At 47.9% G+C, this 26,571-nt stretch overlaps 2 protein-coding genes and 2 long non-coding RNA genes across 12 annotated transcripts in view; 1 reads left to right on the forward strand and 3 right to left on the reverse strand.

The window, feature by feature from the left end:
- Positions 1-4,045, forward strand: part of GRAMD1B (GRAM domain containing 1B) — a 129,318-nt gene extending 125,273 nt beyond the window's left edge. For all 9 annotated transcript variants that reach the window (XM_065697347.1, XM_065697344.1, XM_065697342.1 and 6 more), the window contains 5 exons: positions 304-507; positions 694-784; positions 2,581-2,688; positions 3,427-3,544; positions 3,848-4,045. In XM_065697347.1, the coding sequence (XP_065553419.1) occupies positions 304-507; positions 694-784; positions 2,581-2,688; positions 3,427-3,544; positions 3,848-3,937 (611 nt within the window). In that variant the 3' untranslated portion in view covers positions 3,938-4,045. The remainder of the gene's footprint in view (positions 1-303; positions 508-693; positions 785-2,580; positions 2,689-3,426; positions 3,545-3,847) is intronic.
- A 36-nt stretch (positions 4,046-4,081) lies between these two features.
- Positions 4,082-10,755, reverse strand: LOC136023164 (uncharacterized). The gene is made up of 3 exons (XR_010616503.1): positions 9,903-10,755; positions 5,445-5,550; positions 4,082-4,568 (listed from the first exon to the last, which is right to left on the reverse strand). It is a non-coding gene; the product is annotated as an uncharacterized LOC136023164 (long non-coding RNA).
- Positions 10,756-11,378: 623 nt separating this feature from the next.
- SCN3B (sodium voltage-gated channel beta subunit 3) lies at positions 11,379-16,707 on the reverse strand. The gene is given in 8 exon segments (XM_065697352.1): positions 11,379-11,677; positions 12,159-12,254; positions 12,445-12,583; positions 13,044-13,269; positions 14,829-14,992; positions 16,404-16,511; positions 16,514-16,668; positions 16,670-16,707. Coding segments are annotated over 7 exon segments (894 nt in total). The 3' UTR covers positions 11,379-11,677; positions 12,159-12,190.
- A 6,684-nt stretch (positions 16,708-23,391) lies between these two features.
- Positions 23,392-26,000, reverse strand: LOC136023112 (uncharacterized). Its single transcript, XR_010616469.1, has 2 exons — positions 25,820-26,000; positions 23,392-24,346 (listed from the first exon to the last, which is right to left on the reverse strand). It is a non-coding gene; the product is annotated as an uncharacterized LOC136023112 (long non-coding RNA).
- Between the last annotated feature and the right edge of the window lie 571 nt (positions 26,001-26,571).

Raw genomic sequence — 26,571 nt, forward strand, 5'->3', positions numbered from 1 at the left:
CAAGTAAGGGCTGCTCTCGAGGAAGAACTCTGAGACATGGAAGTGCTTAAAACCCATGTAGAGGAGGCCCTCAGTGATACGGTTTAGTGGTGGTCTTGGCAGTCCTGGGGTAATGGTTGGACCTGATGATCTTAAAGGTCTTTTCCAACCTAATTGGTTGTATGATTCTATGATGTGTGGTGCATCCTCTGGCATGGGCCTTTCAGACCCTGCCTCTTGGCTGTGCCATTAGAGGGCTTCAGTCCATATCTCTGCAAAGCCAAGGCCTCTTCTATTGAACACTTCCCCTTGCTGCCTCTGCAGAGAGTGAGCTGACCAAGACAGAGAGCACGTACCTGGCTGAGGTGCACAGACAATCCCCCAAAGAGAAGGTGAGCAAGCAATCGACCGTGCGCCGGAGGAAACGCGCCCATGCCCACCTGCGGGTGCCGCACTTGGAGGAGGTGCTGAGCCCCGTCACCACCCCCACCGACGAGGAGGTTGCTCATCGGATCAAGCATGTGGCAGGTAAGGAACTGCAGGATCCTTCATTGCTTTGCGCAGGGTTAATGGGAAGAGGGGACAGGGCTTTCCAGGGCAGGCAGGATGGATTGGATTGCTTTGATTTGATGAGATGGAAGGGTGGGTAGAAGGAAAAGGGATGCCCTCCGCACTGGACAGCATTTCCTAACCTGAACTCATCTATCTCCTCAGGTTCCACTCAGACACGGCACATCCCTGAGGAGAGCCCCAGCGGCTTCCACCTGCAGAGTGTCTCCAAGCTGCTCCTTGTCATCAGTTTTGTGTAAGTGATTTTCTTTGCTTTCCTTGTCAGCCTTTTAACACCTTTGGTCCTTTCGTGTGCTGTGCTCCCCTGAGCCAGTTTTTACTTACTCTCACATATTCCTCTCTAGTCCCAAACTTTGCACAACACAGAGGAAGGAAAAGCAATGACAGGCAGAAAAGAATGAATTAAGACTTCCCTCAAGTGTCCCATCAGGTCTTTTGTTTGGCTTGATCCCAGCTTTTGTCAGTGTTTAGCTGGCCACAGATCTGGCTCTAGAGGTTCTGGATCTTATTTTATCAAATACTTAAGTAAATGAAGTACTTAAAAAAATCACTTAAGTCAGTATTGAAAAGAGAAGAAGTCCAACAAGTAGAAAGTATTTATTATTTCAGGGACTCCGTTTAGAGATCTTCAGTGACATCTAAAAACTGTGGTTTTGGTTTTAGTTAAGTCATTTAATGCAGTGTGCCACCAAACTAGCTGTTATGATGAAAGATGACCATGCCAGGCTCCCTGGGAGTGCTGTGCTACCTTAAGAGGGCTCACTGTATGTGAGGAGTCTGTCTGTGACTTCTTTCCTCTGGTCTGGCAAAACCGATTTGGGACTGGTCCTGGGCAGTGGTTTTGATGGGGATAGTATCTCAGAAAGAAGCTGGACCATTTAGAGATGTTTTCTGTAAAATAAGGGTAGAAATACATGAAGCAGGAGAGATCGGCGTAGTTATGCTGTTCAGCAGCAGGAACTATGTTTGATTTGGGTTCCTTTTCTGCCACTACCTTTCACGGTAGCTAGTCTTGGACTTGGCTGGATGTGTGCTCAAAGGGAGCTGGCAATGGGGTCTTTATACCTAACCCCAGGCGTATTTACTGTTTCTTTGCCTTTTGGTAAGCAGCTTTCATGTGTTAGTGCTGCAGCGGATGCTGGGCAGGCGCTGTGAGGTGGTACAGGAGCAGTGCAGACACAATGAGGTTTTTCATCACATAGAGAAATGGAAGGCTGTTGTTAAACCCTGAGGAACAGCAGAAATTGGGCGCATTCTTAAGCTCCACTTGCCTTTTAGTGAGAGGGGAAGAAGCTGAGCTATAGACTGAGGTTTCTTTTCAGTTTGAGCTCCTTCCTGCCTTTCCTTTTCCCAGTGGGGATAAAGACTGCAGAGGTTTGCAGCAGCAGCCCAGCTGGTTGCTGTAATGATGGGTAAGGTAATGTAAAGCAATGTAAGGATGAGAAGACAGCCTTGTGCTGTCTTTTGCTTACACAGCTCATGTTTTGCTGAGCATCTTTCACCATTAGCTGCAGGCACACAGTTAGGTATCTGTCCTTCTTGCTTCTCTTCCCACTGTTTCTTTCTTCCCTCCTCTCCCCATGTATCCTCTGCACTATTGAGCCCTCTCCCTTCAACCCTGTTTCTCCTGTTCTGTGTTGGTCTGTTTCTAACCTGCAGCTACTCCCTTTTCTCTTCCCTGCTCCCATTAGGATCTGTTTCAGGTACTGTCTCTCTCTTTTTTTACCTCTTTACTCTTCCATTTCCCTCCCTTTCTCTGCATTCAGCGCATCCACTCACCCACCCTGTTCTGTCTGATCCATCATCCCTGTCTTTCTGTCTCCTGTCTTCCTTGCTCACACATTTCTCCCACCAGGTGAAGCTTTGGGTTCTGATCACCTTATTCTTTTAAATTAGATTAAAATCTAATTTAATTAGATTAAATTCCCACTCACATACAGCGTGGACCTGACACCTTCTGAAGGCCTCAGGTGTGACTGGCAAGCAGTGGGCTGTGCAGTGCTCCTAACGACCTCTTCTCTTTATTCCCAGTCTGGTGCTGCTGGTCATTCTCAACATGATGCTGTTCTACAAGCTCTGGATGTTGGAATATACTACACAGACACTCACAGCGTGGCAGGGCTTGCGGCTACAGGAGAGGTACTATCTATCTATCTCATTTGCTTTGTACTGGGGAGGAGAATTTGGGCCTGTGACACATAATCAGCTATTAGATAAGTGCTGTGAAAGGTACAGGTCCAGACGTCAGGAAGTTGTTGGAGCATGGGAGGAAGAGAAGATCACAAAGAGAACACAGGGCACAGCTGCTGGCAGCAGTAGATGGGAAGCAGGGAAGTGTGATTGCAGATTGATTCAATTTCCTTAGTAATTGGTAGCACAGGGCCTTGTCCAAAGCTTTTTGGACATCCTGTTTCAGTATAGTGTGCCGAGATGTGTAAAGCTCTATGCTGTACGGCAGCATTTCCCCATCTCCTTTGCAGAAAGCATGACAACAGCCAGGCTGAGTTTGTTGTTGGGAACAGTATTTATTGCATAGACTCCCCCACTGTGTCTAGGGTTAAAGGCAACCAGACAGTTGCATCTGCCAGGATATGCACATCTCTCCAGCAATGAGAGCACACTGCATTGGTTCCTCCCCCACTACAGCAGCTTCTGCAAAAGGCACATCTTTGCTATTAATTCATACAGAGAAGCACTGTATCCGATTTAGGAAATGCTAAGCATGCGTAAATGCACTTGTGCTCAAGAAAACATTTTACCCTTTCGGGTAAAAAGACACAAACTGATTGATAGACTCTACACGCTCCCCCAATCCACTTTGCTTCCCCTCAGCCTCAGTTTCCCTGGGTTCACTCTTGCTTATGTTCTGCCTGACAGGTTACCCCAGTCTCAGACAGAATGGGCTCAGTTACTAGAATCTCAGCAGAAGTATCACGACTCAGAGCTACAGAAATGGCGCGAGATCATCAAATCTTCGGTGATGCTTCTAGATCAGGTAACATCAGAGGGTCACTGTGTCCTCCTTCAGCCATACCTGCTTCCACTGTAGTCCCTATGGAGAGGGCTGCTTACCCCATACCTCAGTTCAGCTCACCCCATCTCTGTTAGGTGGGAGAATGCTCTCTCATGGCCTCCCATCTTCTCAGTCCCCGCTTGTACATCCCATCCCCGACGCACCGCTCCCAGATTATGGTATCAATACTTGACATGGGGGAAGGAGGCACCAATAGGGAAAGAATTCCCGATGTGTTCTCACCTCTAGGGTGGCAGCACAGTGGAGAACTTTCTTGTCTTGCAGATGAAGGATTCACTAATAAATCTTCAGAATGGCATCGGATCCCGGGACTTCGGGTCAGATCCAGAGGAGAAACGGAAACGTTTCCACTAACAGGCAGGAATGCAGGAGGCCAGAGGACGGTGTGCAATATGTGTAAATAGGATATATAAATATATATATATAAATATATATATATACAGAATATAAATATATATATTATATACAGATTTTAAGAGAAAAAAAAACAAAGCCTACGTATCGAGAGGAAGGATTGACCTCCAACACTGGCTGAAATGGAGCGTCTCGGTGGTAGTGTGCTGTGTGTGTGTGGGGAGGGCTGTGCTCTCCCGGCACTGAGGTGCGCTTAGGGGCACCTCGGAGCGTGCTCCCCTGGGCCCGTGCACCACCCTTGTGTAATATTCCTGCCTGTCTCTGTCTGTCTTATGTTGTTTCAAAGGGAAGCATCAGAGTGAGTGCCCCCCAACCCCTCCCTGCGCATGAAGGTCCCTGGGTGACTGTATTTATCTATACACACAAAGGGGACACTGTCAACTTTCTTACCTTGCTGGCTTCAGGGCGGAGAGGTTTTGGCAGTCGCTGTCAATCCCTTGCTAAACTATTCCACATTCGGAGAGGAGGCTGCAATGAGAGTTGCTGTAGGTCTGCAAAGAACGTCTCATGCTGGCAATCGCCTTCTCTATGTTTTGGAGCAGAGATGCTGTTTACTGTGGTGCCAGCCAGCCTGGTTCAGAGAGCAGAGCACAGCACATAAATGAGCTGAAATGCTTTCTCCAAACGCTATTTTGATGCCTCCTGTTATTGATACTGCATTAATAGCCAAGGGGGTGGTGGGGAGAGGAGTATTTGCCTACAAGGTGCACGGATGGAGGAGAGCCATGCTGCAGGAAGCACGCTTCCATCCTTTTGACAGTGTCCCCTGTAGTTCTCTGCTTTCCATGTGCTTGGGCCCCTGCCATTGAGCCATCCCTATGCTGAAGATATGTGTCGGTGCTGAAAGGGTGACTGCCTGTGTTGACTCCCCATGATGGGGGAGTATCCCAACTGGAAAAGCAAACCAAAACTAGTATTGATTTGCAACTGCTCCCACTCCCCTGCTCGGCAAATTTCCCTCCTGCCCCTGGTCTGAGAGACAATTTTGCTCATACCTTGTCTTACAAACTCTATGGGAAAACAGTAGGGAGATAAAGAACAGCTTCTTTTCTTGCATGTCTATATCTATATAGAAACAAGGGCTCTGAAAGTCCAGGAGAGGTTAGGAAGGGTCATGGGGACCAAGAAAAAGGAAAGGAAAAAGGGACCATCAGTGGGTGGCAGGATAGATCTGGATGGTGTCTGTGGTGCAAGGTACCTGACTGGTATCCTTTGTAAGCTGGATAGTGAGGCTCTACCTCTGTAAGCAAGTCAGGTGGTAGAGCTGCATTAAAAAGACATGAAAATCCATTAAATATGGATTTTCGCTTGTTCTAGGGGATCATTCTGGACTCCTGTCAGCAGGCAAATGAGGAAGAGGGGCAGCAAGACTGTACCCGAAACCACTGCGACTGCCTGGGATGCAGGATGCTTGTCTGAATGTTTAATCAGTGCTTTTTCACCTTACCCAGCCACATAGATTAGGTGACGCGCGAGGTCCTCAGTATCCACCTTGTTCAACACCAGGATTTTCCCACCTTCTGAATGGCAGGAGGGAGTCAGCTGCATATTCCCTGTATGCAAAGAGTGCACTTGTAGCTTGTCTGCTGTCTCTAGCTCCAATGGGCGCTGCAGGAGCAGGGGACGAAAGGGTGAGTAACTGCTCCTTGTATCTTATCCTCATGGAGTCCAAGGAAAACCCTCCCAAGCTCCCACATTCCAATGCCCATACACGTAACCCACTGATTTCTCCCACCCTGCCTATAGTTTTCACAACACAACATATCCCACAGAGGACTCACATTTGAAGAAGCACAGATGAACACGGGTTATTAAAGAGACATTTACGAGTGTGAAAGCAAGGTACAGTTGGGGAAAACATGCCTCAGCACCTAGAGAGTAGTGTGTATTTATGACTATTTATTTAATTTAATGCTGCTGACTACTGTACTTTGTTCCTCCCTGACTTTGTTCCAGGGAGGCTGCTGAAATGGCTACTGTACAATGAAACTGAGGTGCTAGTGTGTTCTGTGGCTCATCTTGGAACAGGAGGGCCCCAGTTCCCCACTGTGACTTGACACGCTGGCCAAGAAGTCCCGTTTCCCCATTTAGTCCCACACTCACTATAGCATTCTCAAACACTAATTCTGCCTGCACATTGCTTTAAACTGAGTTTAACACGTTTGGCCCATATCCTGACACAAAGCGATGTTAAATCCTTCAATAAACAGCACAAGGGTGGCCGTCACCAAACAGATCTTGTACATGCAGTGACCTTCAGACCGAGGAAGGTTTCCCTTCCTAGTTATTTACTGTCTTTTTGACACTTGGCACCAAGTCAGGCTTGCAGTTGGACAGGATTCATAACATTTTATTGCCTCTCAATTTATCACAGGAGTAATAAAGGAGAAAAAAACAAGGTCTTTTTCTTAAGGCTAACCCCATAATGGCACTAAAAGTGAGAGCTTAAAGAAAACCTTGGCATGTTTTCACCTGCCTTCCTGCCTAGAGCTGTGACAGGTATAACCTGCTACCGCAGCTGAGTCCCACCTGACAGATGAATTCCTTTTGCAGCCATAGAAAATGTTGGACCAGTCGGTTTATGATGCTGTTTCCTGGAGAGATCAGCAATGCTTTCTAGGAGCAAGGCAGAGCAACCTTAATAGTGTTACTTCTACATTCCTTACACAGTCACAGCCAAGGGTTTCTATTGTCAGGGCTTCACATCTTTACTTGCTTACCTGTGCCAGAAATCCCACGTCAATGGCAGGGCTTTTAATAGCTCCTGGCAGCCGTGTTTCCCGCTGAGTGCTCCCTCTGACCCTTCTGCTGCTGCCAGTCTGCCAGGTGAGCGCAGCTGGGGTTTGGTTTGCAGCATCAGAAGAGCTATAGAAAGGATTTCTAGCAGAGCATTTCTCCAGCCAAACCTGCAGACTAATGCCAACAGCTTGTAGCCTGATTCTGGCTCAGTAAGATGCTACCTACTGGGAGGAGGGAGCAAGGAGACACAAGGCTCTGATGTGCCAGTTCGTGTATATCTGGGAGAAGAGTATACCTGCTAATCCTAGCTTGCTTCTGTTAAATACATGCCTTCAGTGCTTACCTTAAAAGAGGTGTTTGGGTTATGGCACCTGGGGCAAGCTCAAAGTGAATTTGAGACCTGGATAACTGCTATGCATTCATGAACCAGATACTAAACTGTATCTACAGCGTCCCCAAGACAGGGTCATTGCTGGGTCTGCACATTCAGCTTAAGAGAGAAAGGTACCTGCAATGGTAGGAGTAGGAGCGAGCTATGAGTTAAATGGGTAACCATGCACCAGTGACCTGGTGCTCAACAACTGACCAGTAATCCAAGGCAGAAAACACCAGTATTAATTGATATTAACCGATACTAACTTCTGCATAAATCCTTCCTGGCTCCCTGAAGTCCTTTGGGAGAAGAGAAAAAGGTCACGCAACTTTGATCTCCCCTAACATACCTCAGTTACACTGCTGCCATAGAGTATGCATTTACACAGCTTACAGCCTGCTGTCTGACTGCCCGGCCCCGCCTGTCTGCTTCAGATCTAATAAAAGGGAAACTGAAGAGAGACGCAACATGCCTTTAGTAGAAGCATGACCTTGAATCGAAAGAGCGGAAAGCCAGGATGTGAGTTAATGCCTGTGAAAAACCCCTCTCTGAAGGTCAGTACTCATCTTAGTACAGCCACCCCATGCAGGAGGAGGCTAAGGCGCAGTAGAGCAAATACAGTGAGCAATCAGTGCAGACCTGCTGCACCCTGAGAGGGCTTCTCTTGCAGTGTTTCTGTGCTGAACTGGCCATTCTAACCAGGTAGGGCTCTATCAGTCACCGTCTGCTTCTCCCAACGAGGATGGAAGTGAACCACTTCTTAATCTAGAGGTGGGACTTCCACAGCATGTGGAAAAGCACAGTCAGTAACACACACTTTGACTGGCTCAGGGGAGGTGATTCCATCATGCTTGTCAAGGCAGCTGCTGCCATCCCACAGACCAGCGCTTCCTGAGGGACTCCTGAGATCTTTCCAATGGGATCTCTGCCAGGCTCGCTGCCACTCATCATAGCACAGTCAGGTGGACTCTTAGTCTTTCCAGTCTCAGCACTGACCACCCAGCAGGGGCTTGCTTAGAACAATACTGAAACAGAGACTCTTAAACCAAAGCACCTGAGGTAAGTGGCTCACAGAACATTCATGTCAGCATAGTTCCCAAGAGGATCCATTCCTGCTGCCCGGCATGCTCTGATCTCTGCAGCATGAGTCTCTCTGTGCCATAATACCTTATTCTAGATGTGCACACTGGCCAAATAATCTCCTCGTGTCTTGACTGAGATTATTTCCCGTCTAGCCAGACAGCATGGGCTTTCCTCAGCATGGTTACGTGCCAGGCCCTCCTCTCCTACACACGTTCTGCAGTGCTTGCTATGGCTTTTCCCTCTCCCTTCACACCTTTGCTGCTGGACAATCATTCCCTGTGTCACAGATGGACTGACCTGGTGCTGTCCCTGCTCGCCTTCCCTTGCTGCAGTCTGTATGCTCTTTAAGTGAATGTGGTTTATTTTTGTTCAGTAGGGAAAAGGACTTCCTTCTGCTGAAGGAATTATATTTGCACATGGCTCGGGGAGGTACCTCCTCTGGCCGTTTCTGTTACCTCACTCATTTAGGCCAATTCCATTGCTAACGTTCAATGGCCACCTTCCCCAACCCGAACTCCCAGAATAGTTAGGGAATAAAACTAATGTGCAGCTAAGGTTCTAGAGCCATTTGGTTGTGTCTCAGTTTCTGCCTCAATCTGCCCCGGATTTGGGAGAGCGCCTGTTACAAAACAGCATCTTTATCCTGCAAAGAGGTGGAGCCTGTGCCACCCGCGCCTTGCTCCCCATCCTCACAAGCCCACCTCCATCGTGACAGCACTTAATGGAGCAGATACAGTAGCACTAACCTGGCTCTTGGTCAGGGCATTGCAGCGTTACAAGGAGTGGCATCACGGGGCTGTGGCACCTCGGCGACGTGACCATGCTGGTGGCATCCTTCTCCCATCGGATGCTCCAAGGGCTGGGTAAAGCTGCTATAAACCTGGGAGCATGTCCTGCCCACCTGAGGCGCTGGATACCGCAACCCAACTACTGCGTGTGACTGCGACGTAACGGGGATCGCATCCCATCGGCACGGAACGAGGGGTACAATCACCCCTTATGGGGTTCCCCCTGAGCCCAGGAGGTGGGGGGGCTGTTGGATAGGGCCTGTAGCACTACGGTGAACTCTGGGGTGGGGGGGAGGACCCCGCGGTTTTGTTTTAGGAGTTGTCTAACTGTCATAAACTTTGCGCTGTGCGCAAGAACGCGGTAAACCGATAATGAAACTTACCTGCTAGAACCTAGGAGTTGTAAAGGCTGTGCAGCCAAACCTTAATGTAAAGTAGCTAGTACAATGGAAGTACAGTATAAATTAAAACAAAATCTATCAAACAAGCAGTGCGACTCGTGAGTGCTTTGTTCTCTTTATTATCCTGCCTGTTCTGAAGTCTCTTCTGTCATTTCCAAGTACAGAGAGAGTCTTTTCAGACGCCAACCAGGACCATCTCGTCCAGCACCACCACCCCTGAAAAATCACTTTTGTTCCTTTTTTGCCATATTTACACACCATTTTCTCCTGCCTAGAACAACACAGGACAGTATCTGTCTGCAGGAGCTGGAAAAGTGAAAGATACGCCCAAGAAAAAGCATCTTAAGAAGATACCGAAGGTGCAGGACTAGAGGATGGCCCTTCTTCACCACCTGAGGTAGCTCTCACCAAGTTCTTAGTTTACCCCTTTTTCGAGTTCGTATTATGACACCAGAGGGTTACCAATGCTTCAGGGGGCTGAGGAGCAGAGCTAAAGTGGGAGAGAGGTTACATGGCCTTACCTAAAAATCACCGTGGGTGTCATGCCGTGGTCAGTGACAGATACTCCGGAGTTACCATCTAGTCCCTCCTCTGGTGCTGTGGGTTTGGTTAGGATTATGCCCAGACTGAAGACATGCAGCTGAACAGGGAGCTGCTTTTTCCTCCTTTAGGCTACTCGGTTCGAAGGAGCAAGCGTGCTTCCAGCCTACAAGCGCCTGGAAAACGTTCTTACGTTGCCAGACTCAGCTCTGGACTCGCGAGCGATCCTGCGGCGGTGGCTGTGCTGTGGTGGTTTACTAAAGGTAACACCCATTCCAAAAAAGGAATTTTGAATGCCTGCCAGTTGGAAATCCGGCCCGGGCCTGACTTACAAACGGAGTAATTTCTGTGATTTCAGCAACACACAAAAAGCAGCAGAACAAAGCAGGGGAAATTCCGTACGTGGGAAGCATGCCTGGATTCACAAGCACTTGGTAACTATTTAGAAGCGGTCAGTGTGTAGCAGAATTTGTCAACTCTTGCAAGCAGTAGAGGCTCCATTGCAGCAGGGATGTACCAACATCTGCTAGATGCAAAAATAAACCTTTCCCATTTGGTCTTAAGGTACAATTCCACCCTGGCCAGTTTCTGCCTTATTCCCTCTTTGTCATCCTAGTTGTTGAGCTTGACCGATTACATCTGAGGCCAGAAACGGCCACTACAGCTGAAAAGGTAGGGTTGCATAGGAAACACTGAACATACAGAGGGATTCCCGTGCAGCAGTGGATCACTTACAATGAATGCCAACTGCTCAAATCAGTGACTCTCACAAGCAAGAAATACTATTAACTAGGAAAAAATAAGCATGTGGTGCCTATTCCTCTAGGTGGTGCTGCGCTATAGAATAAGGAGCCCATCAGTTCCTAACAGCACTACCATTTCACAAAGCTTTCCTGTGAGGGCTGCGCATCCTCTTGACTTTGCTTTGCCTACTTGCCTGCTGTCGTAGAACGTGGCTCCACAGGTTATTGCTATCCCTGTGTCTCTGTGCACTTGAGGAATAAACCTGCTATGCAAGGCAAAAGGAAGGAACTAAGACTTTTGGTGCTTGCTAAATGAAAAGGTGGTGGTGGTGGTGGGGATACAGGGGATTCTTATACTTACGTAGTACTGCTTCCTGAAGTAGGGGTACTTCAGGATCTACAGTCTCAGTTCCCTCCTCCAAGAGCAAGCGTGAACAGGGCACAGGGGGACTCATTCTAACACCATCACAGTCCTCATCCTACCGTGCCTGTGCATGGGCAGCCCAAGGTCCAGAGCAACTTGCCAAGCAACAACTACTTAATTAAATTCTTCCTGTTTTAACACCAGTAAGACTGCTTGGTCTATAAGACATGGTGGAACATCACCCTAAGATGACCTCATTCCCAGTCTCATAGGTCAGAGTATCATGACATACATACCCTTTACCTCTGCAATGGAGAACTAGCATAGTCAGCAAATAAAGGTGGTGGTGACAGCAGCTAAGAAATGACACTTGACATTTACAAAGCCATTAACGCGATGATGGAACAGAAACTTGGGAAGGAGCCGTGCTGCCCACACCCCTGTGCCCTTTGCTCAGCATGCTTCAAAAGAAGAGTCCTTTAGCAAATGGGCTGGCAGCTCAGAATGGAGTCATGAGGCCAAAGTCAAGGCTGTACAGAGTCCAAGGCAAATGGAAGAGAATTTACACTTCCCCGTATCTCCTCCCGACGGCGCAGAGCTCCCCCTCAAACCTGGCTGGCATGATGCGGTCCTTCTGTCTTCAGAGCCCCTGCAATGGAGAGAATTCCTCCTGGAGCACGAGTCATTTGACCTTACAGAAGTGAGGATCATGATACAGTTAGCACGGTAACTAGCAGCACAAGACTTTAAAAGATCTAGATTTTGGTCTTTTCCCACAAAGTCCTTCCTAGCAGATGCTTCTATTGGAGACGGTGCTCTTACATATCTCTGAGCACAGCTCAGCATCCACAGGGGACAGTGACTATTCCCCATTCAACAGGAATGAGCAAAAGAGGAGTAATTACACCATAGCCTGAAAGCAAACATGTTGGTTCAGGGTTTGATGTAACACTAGTACACCCACCAACTAGATACTTATGTCGCTTCTAATGTCACTGAGGAAGCTCCAGGGAAGGAGCACAACCAGACTGCAGGAGTTTCCCGTTCATCTTTTCTCCAGCCCCACACATATCCAGCTGTAGTAAGGCTGAAAGGTTGAGACACGAGCGGACTGTTTCTTCATCACCTACCTTGGTCCGTTCATTCCACTGATTCCTTTCTGCTATTCCTCCACAGGCACGGCACAGTTTTCCTTGTTTTCTGATGGAATCGCAAGATAGTCTGTCCTGTAGTTGAAGGGAAAGGGGAAAGCATAACCTCAGTGCTGCAGTGCAGACCACAGTGTGGGTCCATCCACCCTTACAACAGAGCTACTGAATGCCTGTATCTCTAAGGTAACAAATGTCACCTGTAGGAGATGCTCACAGTAGGAAACTCTTTAGTAGAGTCGGGGGCAGACACAGATCTCACACTTACGCATTTTCTTGGGCAGCTTCCTCTGCCTTGGAGACTTTCCTGTAGCAATAGACCATCTCTATCAGCAGCCACAGGGTGAGGAAGACCAGCAGAATATACATCATAATTTCAGAGATGACTGAGGTGAAGTCTTCTCCAGCTGTTAGGAAAATGAAATAATCCCTGATCAGTTACATGCAGTGATTGGAGCACGGCAGCTCCGCTGACAATTCCCACCCTCGTGCCATCCTTCCCAACCCCCCTTAACAGGAATACCCAGCTGCCACTACACTATGAGGGGGCAAAAGAGGGGGAACAGGCAGGATCCTGCCATCAGAATACGCCAGCAGTGATCCCACTGCTTGTTTCCAGTGGAATCAAACACCCAGGCAAAGGCATCCTTGTAACTTCCCACATGCACACACAACCACTCTGAGCCCACGAAGAGGCTGCAGCCGGCAAACAAACGCAGGTCTCTCCTGCTGAACCCTGTGCAGTTTGTTGCTGCAAAGACAGGCACAATTCTCTGGCAGCTCAGTCACCCCTCTCCTACAACACGATGAAAAGCTCTATCCCTGGATAGAGGTAAGCCTGATGAGTTAAGGCACAACGCTTCGTACCCTCCTCCACCACGGTGAGGTGGATCAGTCTGGAGCTCGTGAAGAGAGGCCGGTGAATCTCAAACTCAAACTCCCGGGTGATGTTACAGGTGTAGATACCCGAATCGTTCAAGGTCACGTTTAACACAGTGATGGAGACGTCCTGCATGTCTTTACTCCCATTCCACTGCAACCGGCCACTGAAGCGGCTTGGAAACTCATGGTTGGTTTTCCTGTACTCGTAGATCTGTGGGGAAAGGGTATTTCTGATTAATCACTGACTCGTATCTCGGACAACAGCGCAGCCTATACGAGGAACATCACCACCCTCAAGCTACACACATGTATGTTGCAGGCTAAGGCTTCCTTGGTAACAGCAGCTATTCATATTCCATCATCCTTTTACTCAAAATCTTTGCAGAAGACAGAAAACTGAATTATCTCCATCACAGAGGTATTAAAAATAAGGCAGAGAAAAAGTCACATGTGGACGACGCAAACGATCAGCAATGAAACTAAAACCAAAGCAGTCTTCGTGCCAGCCTGTCAGTCATTGCACATTAAGATCATCTTAAGAAGGAACCACGGAATAAATACAGCAAAGACAAACAGGCATTTTTGGTAAGCCCTGAGGTATTCAGCTGAAACGGAAGTGATGCAGGATGAAAACGACAGCATGGAAACGGTGCATCAGAAGAATGGAGCTTTGGTAGCTCTAATACCTTCCAGGTTTTGGACTGACCACAGCCCCATCTTTTCCCTGCCCACCCCAGCTCACTTTCATTGGTATTCCTTGTGTTTCCACTGGCAAATATATCACCCAGGTCACTAAAAGTGAATTCCCATCTCATTCCTCAGTGTGGTCCCTTTAGCTCTCAGGCGGTAGGAGGATATCTGCCTTCTTGCCTGGCCCAGCTCAATTGTGATGAAATGCAACCACTGATCTAATGCTTCGTACTCAGGTAAAATAGCTAGAAACAAACATGCCCTCAGCCTTTATCTTACTCTCCATTTGCCATTCCTTCCTGAATTCCAGCTGTTCACCTCTACAATTCCCACTCTGATTCCCTCTGAAAACGAATTTTACCTTTTCCTAACAGGGACCCACCAAACCAACTCACATAGATCCTCCCAGAGTGAGGATACCACTGCTTTCTGGGGCAAAAAAGTGAATCCTGTCCTGCAGATTTATCAGAGTTCAATTTAACCTCCAAAGAATAGCTTTAGGATTCAGAAGTGTCCTAAGAAGGGAGATATAGCCAAGGCTATACTCCATACTTCTATTTCCCTAATTGATTTCCTTACCCGCTTGACTTCATCTGTTCAAGGGATAGAACTGGCAATTCACATTCATATATGTATGACCCCAAATGTTTGAACTCAACCACAGATTCTAGCTTTTCCTGTCGTATGGAACCCTCTGGTGTCACAGTGCTTTGCCCAAGAGTGGAAATCAGCTAGGCAAGAAAAGGACACTATAGTTAGTGCTCAGAATCAGTGCTGTGGAACTTCTGGTTGAGAATGCTGCAGAAATAGTGAAGATCTGCAGCTAAGAGCTGATTTACAAGCTCGTTTCTCCTCTATGATATGAAAGCAGCCTTGCTGGGCATTTCTATAGGCTTTGAGTAAAAGCTTGTGCTCATATTTGGGTCTCCCTCCTTCCCTTTACAGCCTTCCTTAGGGATCTTGCCACAGGAGAAACTTACACTCTCATAAATACCTTCTGGCTTCTCCCACATGAGTTCCCTGGGCTGTGTTTCACAGTAAGACCTACGACACAAGGGCTCAGCTACCAGGCATACATACAGGTTCATCCTTTCCACCCTCCGGCCTGTAGAACCATTCCACCACCGTGCTGGCTGTGACCTCTTCTCTCTTCATGCAGGAGATGCAGAGCAGCTTCATGTGTGTTCCTTGGACTGCCTCTGTCTCTGATGGAACTTCAACACATACTGCAGAACAAAAACCGGCTAGGGAGAAGGAGCAGCAAGAGAAGAAGTGTGAGATGGAGTTAGAGAGACATCTGTTATCCACATCTCAGCATCGCATCATCCCCAGTGGCAACCGGATTCATTACTAACTCTGTCTGACAACGGGTAAGTCTCAAATGTCAATTTTTACCAACCTTCCTTTTCTGAGATATAAATAAGTCACAATAATTAACAGAGGGTGATGACTTCACGCAGATTCACCCCTCCAGCATCTGCTTTGCCACAACTTTAATCCTTCCCATAGTAATTAATGCCACTTTGGAGGCATTGTTGCTTCTCTCCATGCATGCTGAGCATGCTCCCACTCCAGCAGCAATTACAGTCTGGTAGGAGAGAAAGCCCAGAATCGAAGTGTGGAGGGAGAGCTTGCTCATTGTGCTCAGGGAAATGGGCTGGATGTTTTCATCTGGCAATGTGGGAGCATTCTAGGTTTCATAAGCAGTACAGGGAATCAAGGGGCTTGGACCCGAGTAGAGGTGGCAGCAGGAGGAGTTACTGATTTTACACACATCCCTGATCAAATGCTTCCAATGAGATCTGTGCTCACACTGGCAACTGTACATACTGCTCACACCGAGACAGAAATCACTGTGGAGCTACTTGATAGGAAAAGAAATGCTTCAGCACCATGTCTCAGACTAAATCCCTGCTGACAGTTGTCCCCTGGGCTAAATAATACTGGGTTCTGCTGTCCAATCCTGCCTCTGGAGCCCAGAGTTCAGCTTCACTGAAGGTGCTGACTTCGCTGCCTGCTCCCTCCTCCCCAGCTCCGAGATACCATTAACCCTCTCTCAAGCACTGTATTATCTCAGGGCATAGCGGGATTCCAATTCTCCTGGACTACCAGCTCCGTGGGTAGCACCAGCTTTCTAGGAGAACTAAGGAAGCAGCTCCTGGATCGTGCTTTGCTCCGGTTAAATTAGCTTTGCATGCAGAGCTAAGCACCCACACATGGAGCTGTAGGTTACGTGCTCATCAGATGTGGCTGTACTGGCAAAACCAACCTTTCTCCTGCTTGCAAGAGAACAACTGTGATTGCAATAAACGGCTTTACTCCAGCTCACACTGCGTGGAAAACGAGCACTGCCCCACAGATTGCACACCCTGGGCTAACCAAACGTTAAATTACATTGCAAATTTCACAACAGCAGCAGAAAGGCAACGGGGAAAGAACTTGCATGCATATTAAAGCACATGCTTCATGCCCTGTGTCTGTTAGGCAGTAATGCATCTTCTCTAACTCCATTACATTCACACCAACTCTGCATGACTCCCTGTGGTGAATACAAAAAGCCACTCCGAAGGCAGGCGTTGACAAGGGTTGTTACGAGAAGCAGCACCCTCCGAGTGGCAAGCACCGGAGCAGACAACGCAGAACGAAAGCACCTACCCCAGACCACCAACACGACCGAGGACGCACGGAGCAGCCTGGGCAGCGCAGCCATTGTTCGCATCAGGGCAGAGGCTCCCTCGGAAGCCGCTGCTCCTCCGCTCCCAGCCGCGGCGCAACAGGATGCGGGCGGCGGCGGCAGCACCACGGACAGGGCCCAGGGCCGCGCCGCGGGCAGAGCCGCAGCCCCGGGGCGGAGCCGCTGAGCAGCAGCAGGTGGCGGCGGCAGCAACGGCTCCCTCGCACCGCGACGGCTGCGCGGAGCCCCTGAGCCCGGGCGGGGGGCACGGCCCGCCGCGGGCATGCGCGGCCGCCGCCTCCTTCCCTCCCTCCGCCCGGCCCCGCAGCCCCTTCGAGGGCATCCTCCTGCTTGGCAGCGGGGCGAGCCTCCGGGTCGGATGGGTTTAAGGCTGCGCTGAAGGTCACACTGGGAAATCCTCTCTCCTGCTGTTCCTGGTGGAGTTTAATGCCAGCGCCAGGCTGGGCTTGCTCTTCCTGGCATAGGGCCACCGTGCTGCTCCAACTTTGAAGGTCACTGTGGACACAGAGGGGAAGACAAAGCGCGCCCTCCTCCTAAAGCATCTGCTCTGATGGCAGCTTGACAAACAGCCCGATCTATTGAATTAAACCTGAGCAACCCCACCAGAGAGCGACACGTGAGCAAGCGGCAGTGCCAGAACTCGGGCAGCACATGGAGGGACCCACCCAAACAAGAGGAACTCGCAGCCATCAGCTGCAGGTGGTGGGCTCTGCCTTGGTTCTAAGGGCACACACAGCCGTGCTGGTCCCTGCAAGCACTGCTGAAGTGCAGCAGGCACAGAACACAGGCAGCCAACGCTATTCCTAGACATCATGTTCGTAGCAGCAAAGCTGCATTCATCAGCTGCCAATAACCACACACACAGCAACTGCCTCCACCTCGCCCTGTATAGCCTACTGTGACAACTCCAAGTAATTCCCAGCGAAGGGCGACTTCCCAGTTCTTTGTTCTGCTTCATTTTACTGACTGGGCAGGTTACTCTGCCCTGTTCTGAGGTCCATCCCCAGCTCACTCTGCTGCTATGCAAAGGAAACACCCATTTAATGTGTCTCCAGTGACAGCTTGAGAGTTGCTGGCTTGCAGATGCCAGCGACACCCTTCCAATTCCCAGCTTAGGAGCCATCCATCACAAATATCCACATCTTTAAATCTGACTTTCCTCCACAGGAAGACAAATTGGCAGCTGCGGTACCCAGAGACAAGGAAAGGATGTAGCCTCCTACCTGAAGCCATTTCCTTTTCTCCCATTGCCCCTCGCTATATTCACCATAAAGGCTGAGCACAGGATTTGCTCCCTACTCTTCTGGAACAATCCAGCCCATGAATGGTGCACGAGAGCTGCTGGGGGGGTTTACATAGACACAGGAGCTACTGGACAATGTCCCCGGCTATCTCACTTGACAGCCAGCTCTTTCAGGACGTGGAAATCACATCTGTTCTCAGGAAGCCAGGAAAACACAGAGCCCGGATCAGCAGAGCTGTGCTGTTCGTGCTACGGCTGCTCTAATTACATCTATTACAGAGAATCCTGCCAGGGAGAGAGGGGCTCTGAGAGGATTAAGAGGAAGCAGAAGCCTTTTCCTCCTCTAATCCCAGGCACTCCAACACTCACCTGCCAACCAATGCACATCACAGCGACAAACGTCCTAAAGCAGCAGTGAGTTGTCCCTCAGAACCGCTCATGTGCAGACCTCAAGCACTTCACGTTAGAAACAGCGTTTGAGCTGCCGTTTAAAGAAGGGAGCTCGGAGGTGAAGAAAATGGGTTTGGGTTTAGGTGGACTGTAACACCAAAAGCCACAGGTCAGGAAGCAAATGGAAATCACATCCTCTCTCTCAGCTCTAGAGAAGCTGAGTCTTCATGCTGCATGTACTGCATGTTTCATGTACTACAGAGCAAACCAAGGGTGATTTAACCTGCAGTCAGTCCAGAACCTGTGTTGGGTTTTAATGAGAACTTCTCTGGACTTATTCAGGGACACTGTATGTGTTTGGAGTGAAAGGATAAGATACTTTCATTCTTGCTATAATGTGGGCTAAGCTGGGAACCATTCCAGCATCTCCATGTGCCCATTTTCAACAGGCAACAAACACTGCCCAGCCCTCTTGAGGAAAACTTGCAATAAACGGGATGCCACGTGGGAAGGCTGTGTCAATTTTCAGCCTTGTGTGCTGTGAAAGAGATGGAGAGCACATATTCCTTCAAGCTAAGGGTGGTCTCCTTCGTGCTCCAACACAGCCCTGATGCCTCAAGTGACCAGGCTGGAGGATGGGGAAAACGCTCGGGGTACAGGATGCTTGGCACACCGTGAAGTGCGAAACCATTTTGACACTCAGGGGACTGAACACTGAGAGAGAAATCTTGAATGCTGCAAGGAGCAGGCTAAGTTATCATGCAGGGGTTGCTATGGCAACCCACCCAGTTAAGCCTCACAGGGAAGAAATTGGGAGGAAAAAAGGGAAAAGAAAAGCAAAAAGGCTGGTACTTTTGTACAGGCACAACAGGACAAGGAGGTAAAAATAACTTCAGCACCCTGCCCCTGCTAATCCTCACTCTTATGGTCCCTGAGCCAGGCTATGGGAGGGGGACCACAAAGCCTCCCTGTGACAGCTTCCTCTGCCATCCACAATCGCATCAGCTCGCGTCAGTGCGAACACCCTCTTTACTGTGCTGCTGAACACCAGCAAAGCTTGTTCCTTGCACAGCAAGGAGCCAACTTATACCCAGCCCTGTATCAACTGCTCCTACACACCCATCCCAACATCAAGGCCACCAGAGCTGTGCACCAGCCAAGGAAAAGCGGTGCAAGCCCCCGATGCACAACTGCTAGATGTAGAAGCAGGGAAACGAAGTGAGCATCCTTTACACTGCTGTTCCCACAGAGCAGCCTCTGCCTGGTATGGGACCAGGAACGATTTGCAGGGGTGTCCTACAGGATAATGATACCAATGTTAAAATGCTGAATTTAATAGATGTAGGCATCCTTCCCACACACAGAAATCCTCAGCGAGGCAAGGCTTCCCTAGCTGCCTTTACAGGGAGCCTGTAGGTTACAAAAGCTCATTCAGCTTTCCTTTTTTCCCCACTCAAGTTTTAAAATGCATCTCCACGTACTTGCCATCACCTGGATCCTCACCATAATGGCCTCTAAAGTACAGAGGATCCAGCTATGCTCTACACACATCTTTGCATCTGCAGGGTGGCATTCTCCAGCTGATTTCCCAATACTGTGACCAGGCCTCCAGTCTTGAGGTGCACCTACCCCCAGTTGCATGCCCTGTCCCCCCCATACTCAAGAAAGCAGGTCCCCAGTGATGCTCTTAGGATGCAGGTACCCCGAGTGACCACACAAATACCTGCCTGCAATTGTGCTGCATCATTTTGAGCCAGATCTATTTCCCTGTGCAGTGGAGAGGGGTTCTCCGTGTGCATCCCACTATGGTTCATGAAAGCTGTGCTCCATACTGAGCTCTTGTTTTCTGTCACAGACACACTGCATGACCTCTTGCCACTTGGATTACTGCTGCTACCTGAGCTTGGCTTAGCTTCTTCCTTCAGAAGAGGCCAACTGATTCTGCTCTGATGGGCAACAGACCCTTTAACACTGGCTGCTCTCCCTTTATGCTTTCACTGAGGACCCACAAGGCACAGGCCCTTTGCCATCCTTTCCTCCCAGAGAAAACACAGGCTGTTCAATGTGCCTCTATCTCTCCTTGGCTCTGAGGACTGTTTTCCTTTCAGGACTGAGGACTGGACATTAGAACAAGATATTGAACTGGATATGTGAATAAGAGCTGCCTTGCCAAGCAGACTGCCTGAGCTGCCTGTGCGCCTTTCCTGCTTTCCAGAGCAATGCTCCCTGTCAGAGAAAGCCTTCCTCAAACAGAGGAGTTTTGCCTAAGCCAAAACCTGCACATGCACAGAGGGCTGGGGTCCTGGATCCCTTTGCGCAGCTGATGTGCACGAAGCTGCAGATTCTCCCCTCTACACCCAAGAAACACACTGAGCTACATTCCTGCACGTTGCTAACGCTCTGTGGTCAGTAACTAAACACCCACATTTTTCAGGCCATTAATACAGGCCATGTTCAGAGGCATGCTATTGTGTACATCCTGGAAATATTAAGCCCTGGTGTTGGTCCAGGTACTTTTGGAGTATTGTTTTCCATTTTCAATGCCAACGAAATCAAGCAGCACACGGGCACACAGGCCAGCCTTTGTGCGCTGTAACCAAAGTGCTGTTTTACCAAGCTGGAGTCTAATGAGGTGGCACTTTCACAGACATGCTTTTAGGCCTCTCCTCAGCCCATTCACTTTAGCAGGGGATGAAAACCCATTAGCGTGTCGGACTGCCACACATATTCATTCACATTTGCTCACTTAATTTCTGAATTGTTACTGCTAGTAAAACACATAAAGGCATCAATTATTTTAGCACCATGCCGTGATTGCATTTCAGTAGAGGAAAGCTTGTTCAGCAAGTGGTACTATCTTACCTTGGCTGAAGAGGTAGCTGCTGCTTGGCTGCTTCAATAGTGGACAAGGCTGAATCTCCTCCCAGCTGTCAATAAGCATGGAGGGACACCTTTAAGTTAACATCCAAATCCCCCACAAGACAGCTCTGGGCTGCTGCTCAAATGTGGTTTGTTTTCACCGGCATCCAGGAAATAAGAAGGATTCCAAGAGACTTTTTTTGTACTGGAAACGTTGGGTCAGGTATACTTCTTGTCTTGCAGAATCAAATCTCCCCTTGTGAAAGAGAAACTCGTTTGGGCTTTGGCTATGTTCTGCATCTGCTGTTTGTAGGGTTTCAACTTTCTCTTCATAGTGGCACAATCGGCATCATTTTTCATCTAAAACAACAAGCATGTGTGTAAAAGAAGGGAAGGAGAAGCAGTTTTTCCACCTTCAATACAACAGAATTAAAAGGTCTTTAGTCTTCTAACAGTGGGGAACACCTCCCTACTCAGATTAGAAGGTGCTGTGTGCAATAGCAGAAGTTACACACAGCTTTGAACCTGTAAACTATCACTTTCTCCTTCAAACCCACTATTTCTCAATAGCCCTTTAGCATCTAAGCAGGCATCTTGTCCTGTCGGGAACTCTGCAACAGTTTGCTTACTTTTAATTGTTGGTTCATAAATGTTAAACAAAGAAACGACCAGAATAAAACCAACCCAATTCAGAGCAATGGTAGGTTTCCATCCAGAGGCCAAATAGTGTGTGGGAGAGATTACAGGGAGAGATCCCTGGGGGGGGGCAGTGGGGGAAAGAGAACACGTATGCATGCCCATGTATGCGTGTGTACATGTTATGTATGTATGTGTGTGTTGCAGGCAGGAGGTGGAACATGCCTGGTGCTGCGCAACCCCAGAGCACCCTGGCACCAATCCTGCCAAGCCAGCAGATAGCGCTGTCCCCTCTGCAGCGCAGACACAGCCGAGCTCCTCTGCTCCTATACGTAGCTCAGGCAACACAGCTCGTAGAGCTAGAGAAACGGTGCCCCTGTTTGTGTTCCCCACGCCTTTCCAGCTGCAGCCACTTGTCATCTGTGTTATTACCGTTGTTATTCACCTCAGAGAGACCCCATCACAGGCAAGATGCTGGACAAAGAGCTCAGTGTAGCCTTTCTGTGCCATGATTTAGCGGCCAGAAGGCCTTCAGTGTCCCAGCCAGTGACTCAAGTGATTTCCCTTTAATTTATCTACAAACAGATGATGTGTCTGCATCACTTACACCTTTTCTCTGTTACTGTGAAACTAGAAGTACATCACTTCTCTTAGAGAACAGGGGTACCAATCTACATTAAGGTCACACATGGTGACCAAATCAGCTGCAGTACTTAATACTTCGTGTGCAAGTGCAAATACTCCCCTTTCACCCCAAAGATCTAAAGTTCCCCATTTAGCAAAAGCATGAAAAAACCAGAACAGTTCTTTTGTTGGTGCCTGTTGAATTCTAAAACCATTCAGACATAAAGGACTTAAGTGATGGATCAGCTCAATATGGGCTTCAGAATTAGATTTCTGTGACACAACAAAAGCCAGAGGGATGCAGAAATTCCTCTCCAGGTTGACACTGAGCAGAGAGGACACTACACAGTAATAGAATTTATTGCATGCAGTAACCATTTAAAGTGGGTCAGTGCTTTTCCCAAGAAAGCCCAGACTGTATAAAACACAGGCTATCAGTAAAACACCCAATGCTCTTGAGAAGGACGAAGCTGTAACTGTTGATAACAGGTACAGATTTCAGTGTATTCCTGCCAGACACCAGCAAGTTAAGATAAATAAAGCAATAAGAAATCAGAAAGTCCATGAAATCAGACAAGCTGGAAGGCAAAGGGAATAACTCAATTGCACCAGCAGCCCTGGAACAGAGCATAACTAAAGCAGCCTTAGCTCCAGAGCCAGAAGACAGTAGAGCCAGCTGTCTGAGTAGTTGCCTGAAGGTCACAGAGGGTGCTTATTTCAAGGTCAGCTGAAACCAGGTCATCAGCTCAAGTCAGGGCTAAAGATTTGGATAAACTGCAAGCACTGTGTGGAGGATTAATGAAGCTCAAGAGGAATCCTTGGTCCTAATGGTCAGGTGCCATTATCACCTGCCCACACTCAAACCTAAACAAAACCAACCTCTTTTTGGATGGGACTTACTCTGGGGATAGGAACAGTTTCCTTCTAGCACTGGAGATGGGGCTGGCCAACTCAAGAACAAGGGACACTGTTGATGCTCACTCCTCGATCCCTCTTACACATGCAATCTTGGCACAATGTTTCCAGAAGGCCATTATCACAACTACTGCTTCCTATTGAAAATGGCATTTTTTATTACTCGTACATGAGAGAAGCTTGCTGTTCTGAAGTGAATTCAGTTTTGCTTGCAACTTGTGTAACTTTTTCCTTATTGCTATTCTTATGAACCCATTTGAATAATCAACACAGAGAAGCACTTGGACTATAATCTCTTTTTCTTTCATATCTTTTATAGATTCAGCATCATAGGAACTTTGTCCAGGTACAGTTATCCAGTGGTAACAACTGATTTTTGATAAGGTATCATGCTGATAGTATGAGAGAGAATACTGTACAAAAGAACACCATGCATGTATATTCCACTTCAAAAGATATACATATATCCCTTTATATAAAGTGATTATGTTTGAACCCATCCACATGGCCACAAATGCCCAGTAAGAACGAGGTGAAAGGCTACTTCTGTGACCCATTAAGCAGAGGCACAATCACTTCCATTCCAATGGTACTACACATGGTCACCAGCCCCTAACAGTGCATGAGTTATCAAATTCTGATCATTCATGCTCTCAAGATGCTTGCAGCAGTTAGTTAATGGGATGCAATGTAAACAGTCCTTGAGTAAAAACATATTTGGAAGTACCATTTTCATTCTAAAACCCCAAGACATTATATAGCATCAAGGCTGTCTATGAACAAAGCCTTTGGAGGAGAGACAAAATTAACTTCTGCAAAATCCATAAGCTTTATGCCAGAAATGTCACTGTATTAAACCCCAAGCTGTGCACTGTATAACAGAGGCCTGACAGACGTTCTCACTTAAACATATTCCATTTGCCTGGCAAGGATTATGTTCTCATCTCTTGCATATAACTGTTCTCCCTGTGCAGCTACTCCCTGCTCCCAGACAGCCATGGTGCAAGATGCTCAGTGGGGTTTGCATTGCTGACTACAGAGGGCAACTCCCTGTGCTCTGACAGTAGTCTTTCCTCCTCCTACACCCATCCTGATGCAAACCACACAAGGAACGACACTTCCAAACAGAGATGTTTGTTCTATAAATAGTCTTCTTCTTGTACACCACAGACATCACCACCCTTTCCCAGCATCTAGGAGCAGCAACTCATAAGTAAATATCAACACTGGTTGGTCCTGTAAGAAAGGAAGAAATAAAGCACATCGGTGAGATGTCCTGATGGCAAAAGCAGGAAGATATTTCACACATCCTCAACAGAAAATGGAAGTTTGTTTCAGTTTAGGAAGAACTGTGCTCCTAAACTGTAATAGAGTATTAAGTATGATTTTTCTTTTCCTAAGTACTGTGGGGTCCATAAATGCAGAATTGAAACGTAGAAAGACCAGTAGGGTCAGTTCTGCGCCCGCTTCTGATTTCAGTGGTACTGCAGATATGTGCATCCATAAACCAAAGTCTTTTACCATCCAGTTCCCGTGAAATCCTCCCTGCCATGAGGAAGAGCAGAAACAGGGGTAGATCAAGGTGAAGTGATTTGCTCAAGGCCACAGATTACAACTGGGGTTCAGGTGAGGGCTCTTAACTTCCTGCTTCCTGTTTTAATGACCAGGTTACAGAGCCTCCGCCCCACCACTGACCCCCATAACTTCATTGCTGTCCCATGATCACACATGGCCTTGCCTGGCAGTAGCAGCCCTTCTCCTTCCTTGCGCATCTTGCTCAGCAAAAACTTCTCACCCCATTTCCCTTTCTAGGCAAAGCTTTACAGTCTGTTCTTTTCCATATCTTGTCTCACACTGTTGGAACATTTGGGTGCCAGTACCCAAACAGGAACCATTTAATTCCTTAAGTACTGAAAGCCTTTGCCCTTGCGTTTTCAACTGACTGAAATCCACTCATAAAATGAGCTTTCCTCTTGGTCATAGCTCAGAATTAAGTACTTCATGCTTTTTTCCCTCCCTTTCCCATACATTTGTCCTTCCTGGGGCATTGTCATTTGAATTTAATGACTCGCAAACTATTAAATATTGAAAGAGCTACAGTTCTCTATAAACAGACTCCATGTTCTGCTGATTTACTGGTTTGAGAGACATTCATGCCTCACGCTCAGAAACAAGCATGAAATGGAGCATCCCTTAACAGAGTCTGGCAATCCATGGCACAATTCCAAATGCAGGCTTAGATTGATAAGGAAGATCTAATGCACTCAGGAGTATTTCTAGCAGCATATAGATTTTCCTGTGTGTTATTTTAGTTTCAAAGCCAAAATGCTGGCTTGGAAGGTTCAAGTCTTCTGATTACATTTAGAAAATACAATACAAACTCCCTGCTGTGAGAAGGGGCTTTCTCCTTGACTTGTTCTACTTGTGATCAAGAGCATTGACATTGCCACCAAAGGGATCTACTCATGCTAAGAGTGGCAGCATTTCCTAGCCCCATGGAAACACTAGCACGGGGGATAAAAGAGCTCACAGCTCACTTTGAGGGGTCAATACAAACAGGTCTCAGACAGCATCCCTTTTCTGGCCCAGTCTACTCATGCACAACTCATGCTTGGCAATGGAAAGCACTACCTCCCTCTATCCAAGCAGGCTGTTCACGACAGCACAGAAAGTGGCTGGATGCACTAAATAGCAGACCCCAATACTCACCTTAGCAACAAGAAAGGAACCTTGGGAAAGGAGATGTTTTGCTGCCTGTGTCCTGCTCTAATGAGGCCAACCCAGCCTTGGTTTCAACTAGAATTTCCTACTGCAACCAGAACAAGGCTTCCCAGCCCTCGCCTGGAGCGGTCTAGAGCGTAGTTCACATGTGTTAGAGGTTCTTGTTTTCTGGTGGAGCTCTCGGAAGCGGGAAGGAAGCAGCATTCCCATTACCAGCTGGTTGCTGCTAAGTGTTTTGTCACCCACTTCTCTCACATGGCTTAGAATACTTTCCATAAGGAGGCTGGCAAGTACAAGCTGGCAAAGAGTGCTGAAACGGGGCACGTGGTCCTGATGAGCACTGAGATAGAGATGGCAGAAAACTCGCTGTCAGTTAGGAATTCAGATGTATAAACTACGTATGGGCTGGTTCGGTTTAACTGTTCATCACTTTTCATACTTTCAGTTCTGCAGGGAAAGTAATAACTTGTGTTTTCTTCCAGCAGATTCTCAACAGGCATCCCCCGATTGCCACCATTTGATTCTCTTTCCCTCTAAAGCTCTTCCAAGCCCCATTTACCATTGCTGTTTAGCCACCTGATATTCCCATTCCATGCTCCGTCTTGCTGCTTGCAGGTAGGTTTTGTCCAAGCCCTGAACTTGCAGCTAACCTCTTTACCCTTGGGCTGTAACAACCTGCTCAACCCACCACTTTATTCAGATCTAGGCATGTTGTTCAGAATCCGTAGGAGACAAATCAG

The sequence above is a fragment of the Lathamus discolor genome, chromosome 17 (genome assembly GCF_037157495.1).
Source record: "Lathamus discolor isolate bLatDis1 chromosome 17, bLatDis1.hap1, whole genome shotgun sequence".
Lineage (NCBI taxonomy): Eukaryota > Metazoa > Chordata > Aves > Psittaciformes > Psittacidae > Lathamus > Lathamus discolor.